The 21,686-nt window shown below is 34.9% G+C and overlaps 1 protein-coding gene across 2 annotated transcripts; it reads right to left on the bottom strand.

The window, feature by feature from the left end:
• Positions 1–2,500: 2,500 nt before the first annotated feature.
• Positions 2,501–14,134, bottom strand: LOC131929779 (serine/threonine-protein kinase Nek11). 2 transcript variants are annotated; one of them, XM_059286147.1, is made up of 15 exons: positions 13,975–14,134; positions 12,651–12,830; positions 12,024–12,189; positions 11,262–11,410; positions 10,675–10,836; positions 9,984–10,133; positions 9,639–9,717; positions 9,274–9,368; positions 8,628–8,780; positions 7,911–7,986; positions 5,524–5,623; positions 4,693–4,983; positions 4,013–4,183; positions 3,036–3,117; positions 2,501–2,697 (listed from the first exon to the last, which is right to left on the bottom strand). In XM_059286147.1, exons 2-15 carry the CDS (start codon positions 12,791–12,793, stop codon positions 2,508–2,510), a joined length of 2,007 nt encoding a protein of 668 aa, XP_059142130.1. In that variant the 5' UTR covers positions 12,794–12,830; positions 13,975–14,134; the 3' UTR covers positions 2,501–2,507. The 2 variants fall into 2 exon arrangements, with proteins under 2 accessions (XP_059142130.1, XP_059142131.1); XM_059286148.1 differs by lacking the exon at positions 13,975–14,134 and adding an exon at positions 13,722–13,766.
• Between the last annotated feature and the right edge of the window lie 7,552 nt (positions 14,135–21,686).

Raw genomic sequence — 21,686 nt, 5'->3', positions numbered from 1 at the left:
CATTTTTTGGCATACAGATACAACTAAACATCTGCTGGACTAAAGGAAATAAACCCCTTATTTTTTGAAGCGCTGCATCTATAAGGCTTTGCTGCATAGGAATAAAAGCTAAGTAATATAGAAGCTTAAGCAGGGTTAATCAGCCTTGCATGCAGGATTCTGTCACAAGTGTCAGTACAACTCAATACAATGTGTCAATCAGTAGTTACTGTCAATCAGTAATGACTGTGGCTGTCAATCAGTAATGACTGTCAATCAGTAATGGTTGTCAATCAGTAGTGACTCAATCAGTAATGACTCAATCAGTAGTGACTGTCAATCAGTAGTGACTGTCAATCAGTAGTGACTGTCAATCAGTAATGACTGTGGCTGTCAATCAATAGTGACTCAATCAGTAAAGACTGGCTGTCAATCAGTAATGACTGTCAATCAGTAATGGTTGTCAATCAGTAGTGACTCAATCAGTAATGACTCAATCAGTATTGACTGTCAATCAGAAATGACTGTCAATCAGTAATGGTTGTCAATCAGTAGTGACTATCCTGCCAGTTATTACAACACCCTAGATAGAACTTAATACATACAGCATAGTGTAAAATTGTAGATACTGCTATACCACAAGAGTTTGATTTGAAGAGAGTTCCTAAAGCAAATATCAAACTGGAAGTAAGATTGGTGTGAAACCAGTGGTGTCTATGCTGTTGATAATGTCTAAAAAAATAATTATGAACTGGTTCAAAATTGTCAATGTTTTAACTAAAGTATACATGGTGATACAAATTACAATAACGAATGAACTTATATGTATGTATATTTAAAAAAATATATATGTGTGTGTATTATGTATGTATATATGTGTGTATGTATGTGTATATTATAATCATACACATAGTTATACACACATAGTGGTATCTCAGTTAATGAAATTACTCAATTCCTGGTCAAGATTTGTTCACTGTTAAAAAATTTAATTTGTTACTGTTTAATTAGTCTGAATCAGCAGAGATAATTGGTGGTTGCAGGAACTATAATTTTGTTTACTCGATTTTGTTTGGTTCACTAAATGAAAAATGATCCAAACATTTGTTCTCTGCTATGTTTGTTCATGGAGTTGTTCGTAAACTGAAATACCACATTATTTGTTTTGTTTTATCTTTCATCACATAATATCAAGGTGTTAAAAGCTGGTGTACAGCTGCCAACAAAACAAAAACAACTAAAAGCTGACTTATGAATAGTTGTGGTTAAGATAAAAAGCTACACATTTAAAAAAAAATTTTGTAACATAAAAGATACACAAATAAAAACAAATGAATGTACATGTTCATTGTGTGGGTAACACATGTTATTGGAATCAGTCACTTCAAAGCATTACAATACATTTTTAAAGCAAACCTTAGACATACATATGCATCACATGCTTTCTCATTTAAAAGCATAAAATTATAAATATTCTGAAAATCATCAAGATTAAAATAAACTACTACATTTTTAAAAAGCAAAAATTAATTTTTAAAAATACAATAACATTACATTAAAAAACCTTACAATCAAATTAATGCTTTGGAACAGTCATGAAATTTTAAAAATATAAATAAAGAGACATTAATTTGAATCAAAATAATGTCGATTTAAAAAAAAAATTATGTACTTGGATTTCAAACAATACTACTAATTTCACAAATCAAATTCTAAACTGGCATGATGATACGACCTATAATATTTAAAACTAAACAGATAGTAACTTCTAAGCTATATTCTTTTTTCATACACAAAAATTACACATGTAACATAAAGTGCTTTTTAGGATCTAATTAAATATAATTAAATATATTTTCACAGCTGCTCTGAAGCCATTGACATGAGATGGCAACTGGTCTTCTCTCAGTGTGTTGTCTCTATGCTACTTCTACAGTCCTACACACATCCATGCTGTCAAAGGTCAGACATCCAGAACATCATGGTGTCAAATGTCAGACATCCAGAACACCATGGTGTTAAAGGTCAGACATCTACAGCACTATGGTGTCAAAGGTCAGACATCAAGAACACCATGGTGTCAAAGGTCAAACATCCAGAACATCATGGTGTCAAAGGTCAGACATTCAGAACATCATGGTGTCAAAGGTCAGACATCCACAACACCATGGTGTCAAATATTAGATAAAAAATTGGGATTATATCACAACAATAAAAAAAACAATTTTCATAGACAATGGAAAATTTTTTTTTTTTTACAATGGACACTAATGGACGGCCAAGTTTACATTGAAAAAAAAAATCGTAATTTCAATGAAGTCATTAATAAAATCCTTATTATTCAAAAATATTAATGAAAGACATTAAAAAATATTTTGTACATAAACACAAAAAAATAGAATCACTGCTGGTAAATTAAAATTATATAAAATTGTTAAATATATATTAATTCTATTTTGGTGTAATACTTGGAATGTAGATCTATATTAAAAAAATGTTCAGATACAAATTTAAAAAAAAATTCTCCACTAGCTGAACTTTGCTTGTTCTTCAAGAAATAAGAGCTGATCCACAGCAAAACAATCCGATGGATTTTTGACCAACTTTCTCAAGCCATCCATTATTTCTTTCTCGGATTTATTTTCCTTTGTCCTTGCCTGTTTTAGGTAACTGTACGCTTGTTTGAATCCTTCCTCTCCCAAAGTACGGATGCACTCACTGTAAAAAGATTATTAAAAGCTAACTTTACTATAGAGAACTCTGGTATTATCAGTTGTAGTATAGTTTACTTACATAAGTGATTAAAAGAACATTTACTAGTCAATTGGAAAAAAAAAACTTAGATAAAAAATTTTGTGTGAACTTCATTAGCATTTTAAATCCAGTGGTAATATAAATAGCCAAAATTTTATTTTTGTAATAAACATATTAAATTGAAAAAAATGAAATATTTAGATCTAGTGCATATTTCAACAATTCTTTAAAAAATCCATATTTTAAAAAAATTCTTAAAATATCTTATTCTTTTGTCTATAAAGATAAGAAAGATAACTCACCCTTTCAAATTTTTTATTTTTGTCTCCCTTGCTGCAGGGCCAAAAGCCCCTGAAACAGTGTCATCACTCACCAAAGTAGATTCTGTAGATAAAGTTTTATATCAGTTATTGACCTATAAAGAATCCAACTGTATTTTTTTTTCATCTAATCTAAATAGAATCAGGGATTGATTGTTAAATTTGAAACTCACATAATGTAAATTAGTCTTAATAAGAGCTAACCTTCTCAGTCATTGTTATTTCTTATTTCATTGTTTCAAATTCCCTTTCTTAAAATAGCTATGTATATATATAACATATTAATTAATTATGCCTAGGGGTCATCCATAAATGACGTCACACTTGTAGGGGGGAGGGGGGGTCCGTAATTTTGTGACGATGTGTGATGAGGGGGAGGGGGGGGGGGGGGGGGTCAGATGTTGCGACGTCACATTTTTGCATTATAAAAAAGCAATGTTAGAAAACGAATTTTAGACGTTATTTCGCGTTTTAGATAACTGTTTTAATAAATTGTAATAGTTTAGACAACATTTTGGAAAAATATTAATGTTTAAAAAAAATTCAACTGCAATTTTGAGGGGGGTTGTAGGTTGAGGTGTGACGTCATTTTAGGGGGGGGGGTCTGGCTTTTTGTGACGAAGTGTGACGGAGGGGAGGGGGGGAGGTAAAAATCGTCAAAAAAAGCGTGACGTCATTTATGGATGACCCCCTATCACCATTTGTGGCCGAACTACTTCTATTACATCTGATTGAAATTCCACCTTAGAGTGACCCCCCCCCCCCCCCACTTGAATATCATCACCCAAACTGGGCCAGATATATATGGACATTTTTTTTATACTGTTACATTTAACCCATGTTAACTCTTCAGCTACCTTGAACTCTACTACAAATAACTGTCTTTATTTGCACACAAATGAAACAAAAGGTAAAAACAAAAGAAAATAAAGAAAAAAAAATGTTCCAACCAGTCTCACCTCCGTCATCTTTGTCCAAGGCCATCTCAAGACAATTGATAAAATTTTCCTCATCATCTTTTACAGTGACAGTTCCTTCATTATCATCATCATCTTCTTCACTGTCGTCCTTATCAAAGTCTTTGAACTGCTCGTAATAGGTGTCTGCCAGGTCAGGCGTGTCTGGTATACCTGGCAACACATGACAATCACTAATGAACCCGTTAATTGGCTGGTTATATCTGGCTAACATAGGATAGATTAAATAGATTTTAATTATTCAGTTTGAATGGTTTGTGTATGTAACTTGTAAGTCCCAAATGTATATTCCAGTGAATGTCCACATAACATTAGTAAAATGTTATGAGTGGTAGTTTTAGGGTGGGGGGGTAGTTTTAGATGGGGGGGGGGACATGACTGATACACTTTCATCCAGGGGCCCAAACGAGCTGTCTCTGCATGTCACAGTCATATGCCCACCTGTCATATGCCCACCTGTCATATGCCCACTTGCCCTTTACTTTCTGTATCATGGATCAGCTCACCTTATTTATGGGAAGCTATGCTCCCATTAACTGTCACACTTATGATAGCCCCACCCCTAAAAGCCTCATAGTATAAGCTCTTTAAAGATAACTCACTCTCCCATTAGCTGTCACACTTATGATGGCTCCACCCCTAAAAGCCTTAAGACGACTCACCATCCTTGAAGTCCAGAGATGAATACTCTCTATTATACACCATCAAATCCTTCATCGGCATGATGGGACGCTCCGCTCCCATGGTCAGGCTGAGCGTGTTGGGTGTTCGGTCAGTCAAGGTCCGAGGCATCCTGTCCGACATGGTCCGAACTAATCGATCCTTACTTTTCAACTGCCTGCTGTTTGTGTATGAATCATCAGAGTCAAAATCCGAGCTGCGTCTTTTAGTTGACATGTCTACCACAGTGTCTCCTTCGTCTTCAGAAGAACCGTATTTGTCTTGACGATTTACTACAATGCAAAAAAATGTATTTAATTTTGAATATTTGAAATATTTTTCTTTACAGCCTTTAAATAAAAAAGCTTAACTTTGGAATAGAAATCTTTCAAAAAAGTTTTAAACAAACAAAGTTTAAATAAAAATGTATAATAGTTTTTGAGCTGACTTTTAATAAACTCCCCTCCCCACAACAGGAATAGAAAACTCAGTTCAAATCCCTATTTTGCAGTCATTTTGAAATGCCAACAATTTTATTATTATAACAGTGTCCAGTAAATGTTATAAAAGTCTTCCATTAATTCATACCCTGGTCACATTTAGAAAAAAATATTTCTAATTCCATGAAAAATGTTGATTGAAGGAAAGCACATCAACATTTGCGTAAGAGTAAATAAACCTGGTAACTAATGTAGGCTGTGCTTTATTCAGCATGCTAAGATCTTTTTTACGTCATTTGATGGCTTAAGAACCAAAAACTGAGTTGACATTTCACACGTTTAAATCATTATTTAAATGTCAGTATACTATCTAACACAAAAATAGTCACTTACTAATGGTTTCATAATAAGAATGCTCAAGCCGTGGGTCCTTGACTGTCAGAGCGTTCTTTAGGCCTTTACCTTCCCCTTCCCCTCCTTTCCACACTGGCATCTGGTCACAGTAAAATAAAGTTTAAAATTTCTGTCATAAAGTTGAGCTAGTTATAGTAGTACATCTGGTCACAGTAAAATACAGTTTAAAATTTCTGTTGAGCTAGTTATAGTAGTACATCTGGTTACAGTAAAATAAATTTTAAAATTTCTGTCACAAAGTTGAGCTAGTTATAGTAGTACATCTGGTTACAGTAAAATAAATTTTAAAATTTCTGTCACAAAGTTGAGCTAGTTATAGTAGTACATCTGGTCACAGTAAAATAAATTTTAAAATTTCTGTCACAAAGTTGAGCTAGTTATAGTAGTACATCTGGTTACAGTAAAATAAATTTTAAAATTTCTGTCACAAAGTTGAGCTAGTTATAGTAGTACATCTGGTCACAGTAAAATAAATTTTAAAATTTCTGTCACAAAGTTGAGCTAGTTATAGTAGTACATCTGGTTACAGTAAAATAAATTTTAAAATTTCTGTCACAAAGTTGAGATAGTTATAGTAGTACATCTGGTTACAGTAAAATAAATTTTAAAATTTCTGTCACAAAGTTGAGCTAGTTATAGTAGTACATCTGGTCACAGTAAAATAAATTTTAAATTTCTGTCACAAAGTTGAGCTAGTAATAGTAGTACATCTGGTCACAGTAAAATAAATTTTAAAATTTCTGTCACAAAGTTGAGCTAGTTATAGTAGTACATCTGGTCACAGTAAAATACAGTTTAAAATTTCTGTCACAAAGTTGAGCTAGTTATAGTAGTACATCTGGTCACAGTAAAATACAGTTTAAAATTTCTGTCACAAAGTTGAGATAGTTATAGCAGTACATCTGGTCACAGTAAAATAAATTTTAAAATTTCTGTCACAAAGTTGAGCTAGTTATAGTAGTACATCTGGTCACAGTAAAATAAATTTTAAATTTCTGTCACAAAGTTGAGCTAGTAATAGTAGTACATCTGGTCACAGTAAAATAAATTTTAAAATTTCTGTCACAAAGTTGAGCTAGTTATAGTAGTACATCTGGTCACAGTAAAATAAAGTTTAAAATTTCTGTCACAAAGTTGAGCTAGTTATAGTAGTACATCTGGTCACAGTAAATTAAATTTTAAAAATTTCTGTCACAAAGTTGAGCTAGTTATAGTAGTATATCTGGTCACAGTAAAATAAAGTTTCAAATTTGTGTCACAAAGTTGAGCTAGTTATAGTAGTACATCTGGTCACAGTAAAATACAGTTTAAAATTTCTGTCACAAAGTTGAGCTAGTAATAGTAGTACATCCAGTCACAGTAAATGAAAATAAAGTCAACATTTGTGTCACAAAGTTGAGATAGTTATAGTAGTACATCTTGTCACAGTAAAATACAGTTTAAAATTTGTGTCACAAAGTTGAGCTAGTTATAGTAGTACATCTTGTCACAGTAAAATACAGTTTAAAATTTGTGTCACAAAGTTGAGCTAGTTATAGTAGTACATCCATTCACAGTAAATGAAAATAAAGTCAACATTTGTGTCACAAAGTTGAGATAGTTATAGTAGTACATCTGGTCACAGTAAAATACAGTTTTAAATTTCTGTCACAAAGTTGAGATAGTTATAGTAGTACATCTTGTCACAGTAAAATACAGTTTAAAATTTCTGTCACAAAGTTGAGCTAGTTATAGTAGTACATCCATTCACAGTAAATGAAAATAAAGTCAACATTTGTGTCACAAAGTTGAGCTAGTTATAGTAGTACATCTGGTCACAGTAAAATAGTTTAAAATTTCTTTCACAAAGTTAAGCTAGTTATAGTAGTACATCCAGTCACAGTAAATGAAAGTCAACATTTGTGTCATAAAGTTGAGCTAGTTATAGTAGTAAGTAAGTAAGAAGGGATGGTGTAATCAGCAATATTCTCAGCCACCTATTCTTTCCCCAACTTAAGCCAGGTTCCTATTAGAGCTAAGTGGACTCAGGGACGTCCTAAAGACACAAGTTCCAAACTCATAAAGTTTGGGTTAGCAGCCAAAGGCTCTACCATTCAACCATTGTAAAGTCATGTTTATAAAAAATCCAAGAGAGACTATAAGTTTACCATATGAACGTAATTTGGTAACTACTAGAAGACTGAGCTACTTAAAGACAAACATACGTACAGCCCAACTTTTAAATTTTAATACTTAACAAAAACTTCTGTGTACAAATGCTGACCCAACAAACAGTTACATAATAAAACATGAAATAAACACAACATGTTCTAAATGTACCATAAAGTGTATGATAAAATCTGAGAGAATACTCTACTAAAACTTACAGTGGTTTGTTCAAAACTGTTTTTTATTTTATTTCGTCTCTCGGCGTTTTCCTCCAGTTGAATTTTAGTCGCTTTTCTGTTAAAAAAAAATTTTCAAATAAAATCTAAAACAAAAACAATTTCCCAAATTTTTTAGTGAAGATAAAGAGATGCATATGTCCTTATGTTATGAGACCTTCAGTGAGGCTGTTGTGTGTGAAATGATCAAAACAAGAACGTGACATATCGAAGACTGTTGCTTGTGATATAGTGGAGATGTTGCCTGTAATATATTGAAAGTTTTCTGTAATATAACTGAGTCTGTTGCCTGTGATATATAGCAGGTTTCCTGTGACATAACTGAGATTGTTGCCTGTGATATATAGGAGGTTTCATGTGATGTAATTTAGACTGTTTCATGTGATATATAGGAGGTTTCATGTGATGTAATTGAGACTGTTTCATGTGATATATAGGTTTCATGTGATGTAATTTAGACTGTTTCATGTGATATATAGGAGGTTTCCTGTGACATAACTGAGATTGTTGCCTGTGATATATAGGAGGTTTCATGTGATATAATTGAGACTGTTTCATGTAATATATAGGAGGTTTCCTGTGACAAAGTTGAGACTGTTGCCACCGATATATTGGAGACGTTACCTGTAATATATTGGAATTTTTTTTTATATAACTGAGACTATTGCCTGTGGTATATTGAAGACTGAAGATACTAACTTTAAATCCTGAGCTCTCTTGTCTGCTTCCTCCCGTTTGCGAAGAATTAACCTTTCTCTGGCAGTTAGTTTTTTCTTCTCTGTCCTGGTCTCCTCTTCTTTGTTTGATTTGTCCATGGTTGACCTAAGGTCATCTAGGTGAGACTTTTCACGTCTGGGGAGGGGACATTTTTAGAGGTTCAGCACGGTGAGGATATTTTTAGATTACAAATGAATGTTGAAACTAATATTTATCTACTACAAGGTACAAGAATACAAGAGCTGTCAAGTGTACAGTATTTTAACCCTCCGTTGTCTAATAGACCATTGGATGATTGCGCATTGGATATCCAAGCACACAGCCTGGGCCCTAAGTTGAGAAGAGCCAGATGTTGCCCATGCATCAGGCCGCCTCTCTCCACACAGCAGATGGACCCAAGGAACAGGATATAACCTGTACCGCTTGAGCTTGATACCGGTTTTCTCCCCTAGATGGGTTGCTGTTCCCAGCTGATGAGCCTCATCTGCCTGAGGGTTTGAACTTTGGACTTCGGGCTAGCAACCATTTGCTTACTCGCCCAAAAGCATTTCATGACAAGGATATTAACTCTGTATATCCAAAGGGCAATTAATGACAACCAAGTTTTAAAAACAGACGAGGTACATACAACAATGAAGCCAGCTCCAGTGCCTCCCTATCAGCAGTTTCAGGGTTCAAGTTATGCTTGGCTTTGTATTCTTCTGTCAGCGTCTCTTTCATTTTCTACAACAGGCAGTAGATATGGAAATTATTAAAACAAGTTTCAATTTTGGAATCTTTTTTTTTCATTATAGTAAGCAGTGTGCAGGCATGAATCTTTTCTACTTTGTCTAGAATTTATTTCATTGCATAAATTTGAAGAAACTATAAAAAAAAATGAATGTATTGACAAGTCTAAGTTAGCTGTAACACAGCAGACTTCCTGTTTTCATGCTTTTTGATTGGTTGAATTTTTTTTTACATAAAACAAGACAGAAACTTGCATGTACTTACAACCATGTTTTTGGCTATGAAAGGAAATTTTGTGACGTCTGTAGCTGATGGCCGCTTTTCTGGATCTTTAGTTACCATTCTAAAATATTGCATATATATTCATGTAAAATTAAACAGTCTGTTTGATAACTCAAGTGTGTCAAAGTTTAAATTTAGTGTAATTATAAAAATAATATAAGAACACTATATATATCTAATTGATTTTGTAGAAAGAAAAAAAAAACCCAACATATTATCATCTGTGAATGAATAGGCCATACAATTCACCAGCCTAAATCGATGGGTTGGTGTTGAGTTTTTTAAATTTTTAAGCGAGGATAAGTTTAATCTCATTAATGAACTTACTTCTTAAAGACCTCATTCAACTCAGGAGAATACTTGGATGGTAGGTTGGGTGGATCTTTCTCAACAATTTTATACATGACAGCCATCAAACCCTGGCCCATGAAGGCATGTTCTAGTGAACAAATCTCATACAGTATACAACCAACTGACCTGTGGATGAAGTTGGACTTGGAAACTCAACAAAATTATCCAACAATGCAAAGACAAGATATTTAGTAAATAATACAATGGCTATGGAGGAGTATGGTTAAGGGGGGGGGGGGGGGGTAGAGTGCAAAACTGATAATCTGCAAGTCTTTGAGTTTAGCTTCTAAACACACAGGACTACCTAGAGTTCACTCATCTCTAACGGCTCAAGAAATTAACTCAATGTACGGTCAAATGTGAAGAAAATATACAGATGAACTCTACTTCATCACTGATACTGACTGTCAAGGTCAGAAACGGTGAGTAAAATATGATGGCAAACACACTTTGACAAACTGTATCCAATTAATCACTAAGACAGCAAATATAACTATGACAGAATAAATAAATTACAACATTAATACAAATATAAACTATGACAGAATAAATAAATTACGACATTAACACAGCAAATGTACACTTTGATTATGAGTATCCAACTATGAACTAAGACTTTTTAATATAGTTGTTGACAAAAAGAATCCAATAAAAATAAGCCACTGACCAGACATCGGACTTTGAGTTGTAGCCCTCATGTTTGAGAACCTCTGGGCTCATGTAATAAGGTGTACCAGTGAATGTGGAGGCCATGTCGGAGGAGTTCATTAGAATACGAGAGATCCCAAAGTCCCCAATCTTGAGCAGGTTGTTGTGGAGGAATATGTTTCTAGTTGAGAATAAACACAATTTAAAAAAAAAATTATACAAACAATATCATGAGTAGACCTAATCATTTAAATCCCAAAGTCCCCAATCTTGAGCAGGTTGTTGTGGAGGAATATATTTCTAGTTGAGAATAAACAAAAATTTTAAAAAAATTTGCAAACAATATCATGAGTAGACCAAATCATTTAATTTAGTTGCTAAAATTATAATCATGTTTTTTAAATTTCCATATAATCATATAATAATAATAATTTTAATTAATTCAAAAATTTCAAAGTATAATAAGTAAATTAAAAAATTTTCTTTTTTACATTTAATATAAATTATATCTTTATTTAAATAATGCATTAATTATAGTGAAATTTATTTGTTTTGTTAACTTATTAAAAAAACAAAACCAAAGACCAATCAAATCACTGTATTTACCTGGTCTTGAGATCTCTGTGCAGAACTCTTCTACTGTGCATGTACTGAACAGCCAAAACCAGCTGGATGGTCCAGCTAATGACCGTGTTCTCATCAAAGTTTTTGTTTAATTTTTTCTGTTCTGTTATCTTGTGATCCAAGTCCCCACCCTGTAATAATATGAGAAAGTTTGAAGGAATAAAATTACACAAACCGATTGCTCAAAGATTTGAATAACAGGAATGTTATTTTTAAAACAAATCTTTTGTTGGGCTTTTGTGTAAAAATGTGCTGCAACTGATGATATGATATAAGAAAAAGTATCTTCTCAACGTCTTTTTCCCCCGTTTGTGCCCAAGAGACATGGGCCAGATGAAGTAGAGGGTATCTGTTTCAATGACCTCTGCATGCGTGGGGATAGAGTGGTCAGCACTATGACCATCTGTCTTTTTCCTAACAAGTGTTAGGTACTCATCAGAGCTGGGTGGACTCAGGGGCGTCTGATAGGCTGGAGTGCAGGATCATTCAACCACACCGTCCATAAGAAAAAAATACTTGCTAATTTACACTGAACAGTTGGCAAATACTGTTCAACAACATGTTACAATCAAATTTTTAAAACTAAATGAAGCTAAAACTTAAGAAACAAATCAATGTGCACAATTAATTATCCCTTAGTATCCCATAACCCTGTATTTCAGCTAAGTAAATATTGTCACTAAATACTAGCCCTGACCTTGTTATATGGCTAGTGTAAACAACAATCAAAATAAATGAACTTACTTGACAATACTCTGTAATGATACAGAAAAACTCTCCATCAATAAAACTGTCATGAAACCTGACGATGCCTGGGTGTTGGAGCTTAGATAGAATTCTAGCTTCATGCATGGCATCTACAGTCTCATCAGGTTCCAGTTCACCAACAGATATTTCTTTCAATACTTTGCTAAAAAATGATTTTGCTTTAATTAAATTAATCAATTTAATTATAGCCTAATGTTTTCTTTTCTTTTTGTAAATAGAGTAATTGTTAAAATTAAAATAACTACAAGCTGATCAAGAGCGGATAGTTTCTTTTCAGGTTGGTGTTTTACTTTCTTGTATATACAAAGTATAGAGAAAGTCTTGTAATAGTGCACAAAAAAAAAATCTAGATTTTTGCAAATCTTGATGTTTTACAGCTCCCTGAGTCGGAAAAACATAGTTTTGCAATCTTGTCCATATGTCTGTGTGTGTGTATGTGTGTGTGTATATAAACACAATAACTTGAATACCGTTACCGCTAGGTTGATGAAATTTCAGATTTAAGAGTTATATCAAAATCGTAGATCCGTATCAACTTTTGTTTAGGGGAGATCACTCCTGGGTTAATTTAAATATTAATAAGCTACAAAAAAATTTACTTACAATTCATTATTGCACTTTTTATCTTTGCACAAGAATGCTGTTCCAAAGTTACCACTGCCCAGTTTTTTCACAATCTCATACCTATTAGCTAACACTCTGGCCTCTTTAGTCTCTCTGTCTTTTGTTGCTCTACTTGGAGGCATTTTAGTTTATTGGTTTGATAACTTTAAGTTAAAAATCCTGAAATAATTCCGTTAAGTATATAAAATGGGCAAATGATTGCAATTATTAAAATAGTTTTAAGATTTTAAAATTGACCCAATATTTAAAAAAAAACCACCCACTACATGGCACTTGCCATTGATAGTGTATTTTATATTGAAACCACACATTTATTTTTACATTTTTTCATTAGGAGTCTACACAACTACATATTTTCAGGGTTAACACTTAACATTTAGGTCCTTACACCATAGGCCCATAATACTAATAGCCTACATGAGTATGGGGGGGGTGGGGGGGGGTGCCTGTGTGTTAATATGATTAGAGGCAAAAAGCAAAATAAAGCCAATGACATTTTAAACTCAGGTGATGTTTTTAAAATCTGCACTGTATAAAGGAAATTAAATAATCATCTTTAAGAAAGAAATTGCAGGTGGTTCATACCTATAATCCATATAATATATATTTGAATATAGACTAGACTCAGGTTAGACCATGCCATTTATAGATAGATTTTGAACAAAACTATAAGCTGGGTCTAAATAGTGAGTGATGGCTATATAGTATATAGATCTACTAGGGTCTGAATTGCCACTTTACTGACTATTGATTATTTTTCATCATCTTTTCCCGTTCATTTGGGGCAGATGAAGTAGAGTTGTTTCAATGACCTTGGCATATAAAGGTATAGTGTTGGTCAGCACTATGCCCAACTACTTGTTGTTTCCCTAACATGAGTCAGGTAGTCAGGTACCCATCAAAATTTCTCTCACCCTAGCTGACCTGCCATAGGCTGGCATAGGGGCTAGGCTAGCTACTAAACTAAACTACTACTAAGTAATTAAAGTATTAGTAAGTAATAAGTACTCTAATACTAGTACTAGTAAATAAACTCACTAGCAGACTAACTTTTTTAACTGACTAAACTAAACCTTGCTAACCGCAGCCTGCCTTTGCTCAGGTCTAGCTGCAAACAACAAAAGATCAAAAATCAAGATTCTAGAATCTAGATCTAACTAGCATGCTTTTTTAGACTCCATAACTAGAAATCTAGTCTAGATTTAGAAAATGATAGCCTAGTTTAAAGAATAAAGATATAAAACTAAAAAGTTTTGTAAAACATGAACATGCATACAATTATATTAGTAACTAATCTACGTACTACGTAGGATTGAGGGATAGAACTAGAGCGTCGGTAAGGTTCGGCGTCCATTGTTACCCAGTGACAGGACATGTCGTAAAAATTTACGACATGCAGGCTAAATGGTCACACTTATCCTGAAAAAGATTTTACGACAGGCAAACTACTAGCAGGAAAACCCAGCATAATAAACGCGGACTAGCTTTGATTTCTTCCTTAAAAAAAAAAACGAACAAAGAAATATATAAAAAGTCACCAAAAATTAAATTTAGAAAATAGAAGAACAGTTTGAGTTATTCAGTGGCACAGCTCAGGGGTATCTGCTGCCTGGCTCACTCATAACGTTGACCCCCCCCCCCCCGATGATGGCCAAAAACTCTGACCCCCCCCCCTAGGAATATGACGTCGTTTACGTTAGACCCCTTGATATCAGTAATATTTTACCACTTCATGTTATTGTTTTGAAATGTTATGCTATGCACTCACACAAATATAGAACTTTTTCAACAAGGAGTTATCCGTATGCAAACATCACTCATTTTTAAAAATACCCCCCCCCCCCTTATCATGATGTCACAGTTTCAGCCTTTTGAAATTCAAATAATTCAATGTCTTACTGGCAAAAAAAAATAAACAAGGAAAGCTCCAAATTATTTTTAAAATTATTTTTATTTATAGATAGTTTTACACAATGATAGAAGAAAAATTAATGTGGAGTACAGTTTGATGCATGATTATCATTCTGGATTTCTTACACAACAAAGTTAGTATTTTTTTCCTGTGTATTTTTGAAGTAGGTATACATGGCCTACTTCACAATTACAAATACTAGAATCCCATTTAGTCCACTAAAAAGTAAGGCTTGAGTGAGCATGCTAGATGCTTAAAACCAACACTGAAAACAATAATCTCTGGTAAAGTTTTATTGACAGTAATAAAAAACAACACATTTTATATTCATTTTTGAGAATATACTTTGGACATGTTTAGAACTAAAATGTAAAATAATAATAAAAAAAACACGTCGCGAAATAAAATTTATAATGCTAGTTCTCTACAAAGGTTTTTACATACTATATATATACATTATCATTTGATGAACGTTAAATATTCTACCTAGATACACACCAAACTGGTCCCAACTTATTACACACAATCTGATGAATTTGTTCAATAAATAAAGTGAATACAAATAGAACTCGATTACACACCTGATTTTACTTTTTTTAAAATATGGTTTTACTTATACTTAAAATTACTTGATTTTTAAAACTAAAATGGTTTCTTTAATGTTCATAAACAGAATTCACTAACTGCTTAAAATTTTTTTGTTTCGATAAAGTTTACACAATGAAAATACCAATAACATATATAGCATAAAAATAACAAAATGCATATTTCTTATATGTTGCCTATTGTTAACAAAAATAAACATTTTGTTTTGTTAGCAAAGAAATAACGATTTTCGTTTCGGTATATTGAATATTAAAGAAAACAATAACTTTAGTGAAAAGGCACTTGCTACTATATGTTTAACTGACTTTTTTTTTAAATGTGTAAAAATAGAATATTTGTTAACAAATAAAATACTATGTAAACAAAACGCAACAGTTTATCTTGGCTCTATTAATTGCCCTCCTCTGCTGCCAATTTGCCCTTCTCGACGTCCGTCTCCGTGCTAGCGTCTTTCTCGCCGTCCAGCTTGGTTTCCTCGATCTCGATGACGTCATTTTTAGCTTCCTCTAGCGGGGCCTTCTCGGGTTCGGCTTGTTTCCTCGGCTTCTTTGTTCTCAGCAGGCATTTTTTAGCACCAGCGAATGTGGCACCAGCAGCAAAAATGTAGTCGTAGAGGAGTCCTGCCAATAGGGCGCCTGCAATGGGACCAACCAGAACACCTGTGGGAATAAGAAGAATGGGGGGGGGGGTCATTGTAAACATTTGAAACGTCAGTACAAAGGTTATGCACATTTAATAATACAAGGCAACGGTACTGAATGCAGTGGCGTATCGAGGTCAAGTTTTTCTCTCTATATTTTGCTATTTTTTGCCTTGGTGTCACCCCCCTAAATGGTGTCACCCGGTGCGGTCCGCCCCCCGCCCCCCCCCCCCCCTCGCTACGCCTCTGACTGAATGAAAGAGTAAAACTAGAAAATTTCTCAAAAGATCCAACAGAAATAACTCGATAACGAACTAATCATTTGAAAAATAATTTTTATATGTTTTTTTTTAGCTTCTTTTGTTACTTATTATAAAGTCTAGAACATCATTTGACGGTGTGGCCGAGGTTAGGAGTACATGACTGCTTAAAATTGGGGTTCGGACGACGGGACGGCGGGGGAGGGGGGGTATATGACCCCGGGCGCTGACCTAAGGGGGCGCCAAAATGGGTTGGAAAAATAAAAATAAAGCTTGAGGGGGGTGCAAATCGAAAGTTTGAGGGGGGGGGGTGAAAATCGAAAGTTTGTCCCCGGGCGCCGGGAAGGGTCGCTACGCCTCTGTCTCTGGCTAGAGTCCGTAGTATGAGTCCCTTAGTCAAATGAGCCCACCCTGCTCTGACTCGCGTTAGGGAAAGAAGAGGTGGCTGCCATAACGTAATACTCTCCGTTAATATGCCAAGGTGACGGAAATATGTAAACTCTACTTCACCTGTCCTATTGACCGTCAGGTCCGAAAAGGTGTCTTTACTGTTACTCGAGAACAGCATGAAGATGATTCTTTCCAACCCCCGAGGGATGTTCTTAAATTTTTGAATGATAACTAGGGGCCAACTTAACACATGTTGATAATGTAGAAAATATTTTGTTTATTTGACCACTGTGCCAAACCGAGCAGTTAACAATAGTCACGACAACTCTCATTCACTAAAAGGTTATCGCCCCTGATTTTGTGGTTTAATACTTATTAAAGACCTATTGGTCTTGAAATGATGACAAAAACATACGCCTGGGATTTTAAAGGCAGGTAAAGACACATTTAGTGTAATGTTCAGATATAATCTGTTTACCAGCACATCCGTACTTTTACAAGTGTTGTGTACTGTTATTTTTTTAGCGCAATTTCCATTCTGGAGAATTGCGTTTATTAACTCGTCATTTCTGGGAATGGATGGATGAATGAATGAATGTATGGATGTATGAATGTGTGTCCGGGCTTTAAGTCGTATCTCCTCCTCAACGAAGCAATATTGATGACCAGTTCCAAAAGCAATTATGTTAAGCACGTTACGAGAATGAACATAGGCCATACAAATTTCGGGTTTCTTTCATGGATTTCCAGGGAAAGCCAAAAAACCTCGAAAAAAATGCAGTTTTTTGGCCCATATCTCGGCAACCAGACCACTTAGCGACTTGAAACATGTACCAATCGATTTCTGCCATAATTTAGAACAATATTGCCGAAGAAAGTTTTCAAAAATATCCTCTCGTTCGGGTCACAAAATTTTAAAATTACATAAACACCTACAAACCGATCGTTCTTCTAGCTTGAACGCACCCCAGCATTATACGTCAGAGCTATTTTTAGATAACATAAGAACATTGCGCATAAATGTTACTAGACTTTTTTAATTAACTTGTTTTGTTATGTATATTCCTTCATTCGCAGATATTTTACCAGCAGGGCGGAGAGGAGGGGGGGGGGGGAGTCCTGTAAATGGTGGACGGAAATAGATCAATGGTCTAAGAAAAGCAAATAGTTGATGATAAGTTGTTTGCAATAAAAACACTACCCTAGTCAAAGCCATATTCAGGATCACGCAGTATCCGTATATATGTATATATATATATATATATATATATATATATATATATATATATAGATATATATATATATATATATATATATATATAATATATAACTAGATCCAATTTGTTCCATGATAAATAATATATTAAAAGTAAACAATATGTCTCGACATAACTAAAAAAAAAAACCGTTCGGGTTTCCCCAATACTGTTTACACCCAAATAAATTGAACAATTAAGTTCAAAACCCAGATTTCTAGGTGCGTTGTCTTACAAGGGTATCGTTGTTGTCAGATCTAGCGCTCCAATTCAGGGGGCTTATCTCCCTTGCTCCATCCATGTTTTCCTCTTTATCTCCCCTGCGATAGGAAGGGAGCTCACTCGGTGTAAACCTAAACAAAGGCTCGGGTTGTCTGGATTGGTAGCGGTGGGGTCCGATACAAACCAGAGCGTAAGAAAAGAAAAGGGGGATTTCTTTGCCGCATAAAACCCTTGGCATAGACAGGGTGTTTTCTGCCCACATGGTTAATATAATAGAAATACAAGATGATTACAGCGAGATATCGCTGTGTCTACATACATGTATACATACATACTTACATATATACAGAGACATACACACATGTAGGTGTATACATTTAAATGAAAATATCACACACGCACACTCACACACTTAAGCATCCGCGCACACACTCACATACACGCACACACGGACACTATTAAGCTAGTACACGCACACATGAATACGCACACACGCGCTCTCACACACACACGTACACCCAGACAGACACACATATATATATATATATATATATATATATATATATATATATATATATATATATATATATATATATATATATATAAGTATGTATATATATATATATAAGTATGTATATATATATATATATATATATATATATATATATATATATATATATATATATATATATATATATATATATATATATATATATATGTAATGACGGAGACGTTTTCTGAAAGTGAGTTCTTTGTATTCAAAGATGATTCTCTGTTTACAGCAGATGTTCCGAGATAGGGTGAAAACGTAGCTGAGAGAAAACACGAGTGTGTCATGTACTTACACATACTTTAACTAACTACACAGAAACATGAAAAGGACCTCCGCCATTGACCTCGTTGCCCCGGCAACCAATCAACACAGAGCTACCACGCCCTAACAGGGGAGGTAATTGTAAAAAAAATATTAACCACATCAGAAAACAGTCCAGAATTAGCCAATTATCTACTAATGACAGACCCAATTTAGACCCCCATTAAAGTTTCTTGTCATATTTGCCTACTCCCCGTCCCCTCACGTCACCACCGCACAACAGCCCGCCCCCATACCCCCCCCCCGACTATTCTTTCATCGTCTACCCCCCCCCCGACTATTCTTTCATAGGAACTCACACTCTAGTGTTCTACTACCACCCCCCTCTTCCCTCCCCACCAGCAAACATTCACTCACACTCAACACTGTGTTTCAAACAGATGACTTCGGGGCGGATAAAATAAACCAGGGCAAAAACAAGTGGTAACACCGGAAAGATGAGAACAAGTGGGGGATGGGGGGGGGGGGGGAGGGGGCGTTGAAAGAAAGAATCGGAGATATACAAGAGCTACTCTTTTACAAAGCATTGCGTTACACTACAATTACGTTACAATGATATTAATTAGGAAAACGTATATTAATATTAGGCTTACTCTCTCACTCACTCACTCTCTCTCTCTCCACACACACACACACACACATTCAGCCACACACAAACACGCACGCGCATTACAAACAGTGTTTCTTCCAGAGTTTTTTCATCCGGGGGGGGGGGTGCACTTGAAATTTTCGGAACACTGTTAACACTGTTATATTTTCTATATAAATTCCATTTTGTTTGGGGGGGGGGGGGGGGGCGGTAGACTTTCTCCGGGTGGGAGGGGGGGGGGGAGACGAAGAGATGCCTGGAAGAAACACTGATTACAAACATATATTAAACAAACTATTTTTACAAAGGAGATTTTAAAAAGTAAGTGAATTCATCTCGAATTTTTATAATTCATATATCTTTCATATTTACGCTATAGTTATTTCAATTATTTTATATTTTCCTCGCAAATGATACATTGTAATGAGTAACACAATACAAGAACAAGGGACACAATTCTCAACAACTTGGGATCAGTAAGGGAAATAACTGTAAAATATAGGATTTAAAATAAAATCATGCGAGTATTTTCAGCAACCTGACAGACGCCCAACCCTTGACATAGAAAAAAAAAATTCTTTAGCCCCGGCACGTTAAATATCTTCTTCCGCCCAACGCCCAGCTCCGTCTATTGGTTCCAAGTGCTGAATCCGATGCTGCCCCACTACAAGACCGGACCATTACGGAACAAAGGGGAAATAAGCCCAGGGTCTACGTTAAGGGGAGGAAACCTCCGGGGAAAAAAATGATTGTAGCTAGGTCTAAATGTAAGTAGTGGGATGAGGACGCGTAGAGCGTTGAGTGATGTTATCTGAGCTGGGCTCGTAAAAAGGTTGTGTGGCTGCGTAAGATAACTAAAACCACCGGCACCCCCCCTCCCCCTCCCCCCCAGCACCCCGCCCCTTACCGGAATTTTTGTGTGCCTTGTTTCCGGTTTTAAAAAAAAAGAGTAATTTTATTCTCAACGGGGTACACGTAGAAGCGGTGGAGAAAAAAAAATATATATTCAAAGTCGGCTGGTTGTGTAGTAGATGATTTTAAGGTGATAGGGATGGTGGTGTATTTTGGTTAGTGACTATTTATGCATTTTTCTGGGGGAGAGGGGTGGATGGGAAGGGAAGAGCTGTAGTAAGCGCGCGTGATAGATAGGGGAGGGCTACGTATTTAGCAATGTTGAATTAAATTAGTTTTTAAATGTTTAATTTTGAAAAAAGTAGCAACAAGAATTAATAAGTTGGCCTATGTACACACAATTACACACACACACACACACACACTCACAAACACATAGACAAACACGCACACACACGCGCACACACTGCAACCACACAGAGACACATACACAAGTACACATACAAGCACGCACGTATATATTAATTTTATTATATTAATATGTCTATGTACATTATATATACATATATACCTATATACATTAGGCCTATATATACATATATATATATATATATATATATATATATATATATATATATATATATATATATATATATATATATATAACCTCACAAACAACAGACATCTCTTTATTCAAAATTCCGAAAAGCACTTTGTTTTATAATATTTTGACAAGTACAACTTAAAGTACGGAACATAGTTTTCTTTACATATTCTTGTGTCTGAGCGTTTCTGTCGTTTAATGCAAGCAGTTTATGATACATCAAGGTTAAGAAAGTAATTCTCGTTTTCAAGAAAAAACAAAAACAATCTAAATCGTTTTCAAAGGATTAAACAGTGTTTGTAAAAAGTTTTATTCAGTGAATGAACACAAGGAAGAAGTTCAGTGCGTTTATTTTGCACCTAGAAGTACGTCTATTTCTGTTCTGTAAAGTCTGTGGTTTGTAAATTGCGCATTCAATCGTTTTTTAAGAGTCTCGTGAAGCTTAGAACCACGTGCAGTTCCGCTACATCACGTGACATGGGGTGGGGTGAGCAAGGATGGAATTTAAAGAAACAGGTTGTACCGTTTTTAAAAAAAAAAAAAACAAACTTATCTCCCTTGAAGAACCCCCTACGCCCCCTCTCAGAACCCCAACCAACCAAGCGCCACCTACCCAGCTATTCCCGCTCCCCGTACAAGCTAATGTTGTGAGCATATTTTGTTACCGCCGAGAGATGAAACCTAAAAACAACGGAACAAAGTGTAGACTTGAGCCTGGGAAAACATGCGCACAGTGGGTCAGTCAGACCGCGCACACCCTTCCGCTGGAGAAACAAGTCCCTGTTTCAGACGGCAAACACTATTTTCTCC

The sequence above is a fragment of the Physella acuta genome, unplaced genomic scaffold (assembly GCF_028476545.2).
Source record: "Physella acuta isolate Inbredline_101_S28 unplaced genomic scaffold, ASM2847654v3 ptg001674l, whole genome shotgun sequence".
Lineage (NCBI taxonomy): Eukaryota > Metazoa > Mollusca > Gastropoda > Physidae > Physella > Physella acuta.
The sequence above is the reverse complement of the archived record's forward strand: the minus strand, read 5'-3'. Positions and strand labels throughout refer to the sequence as shown.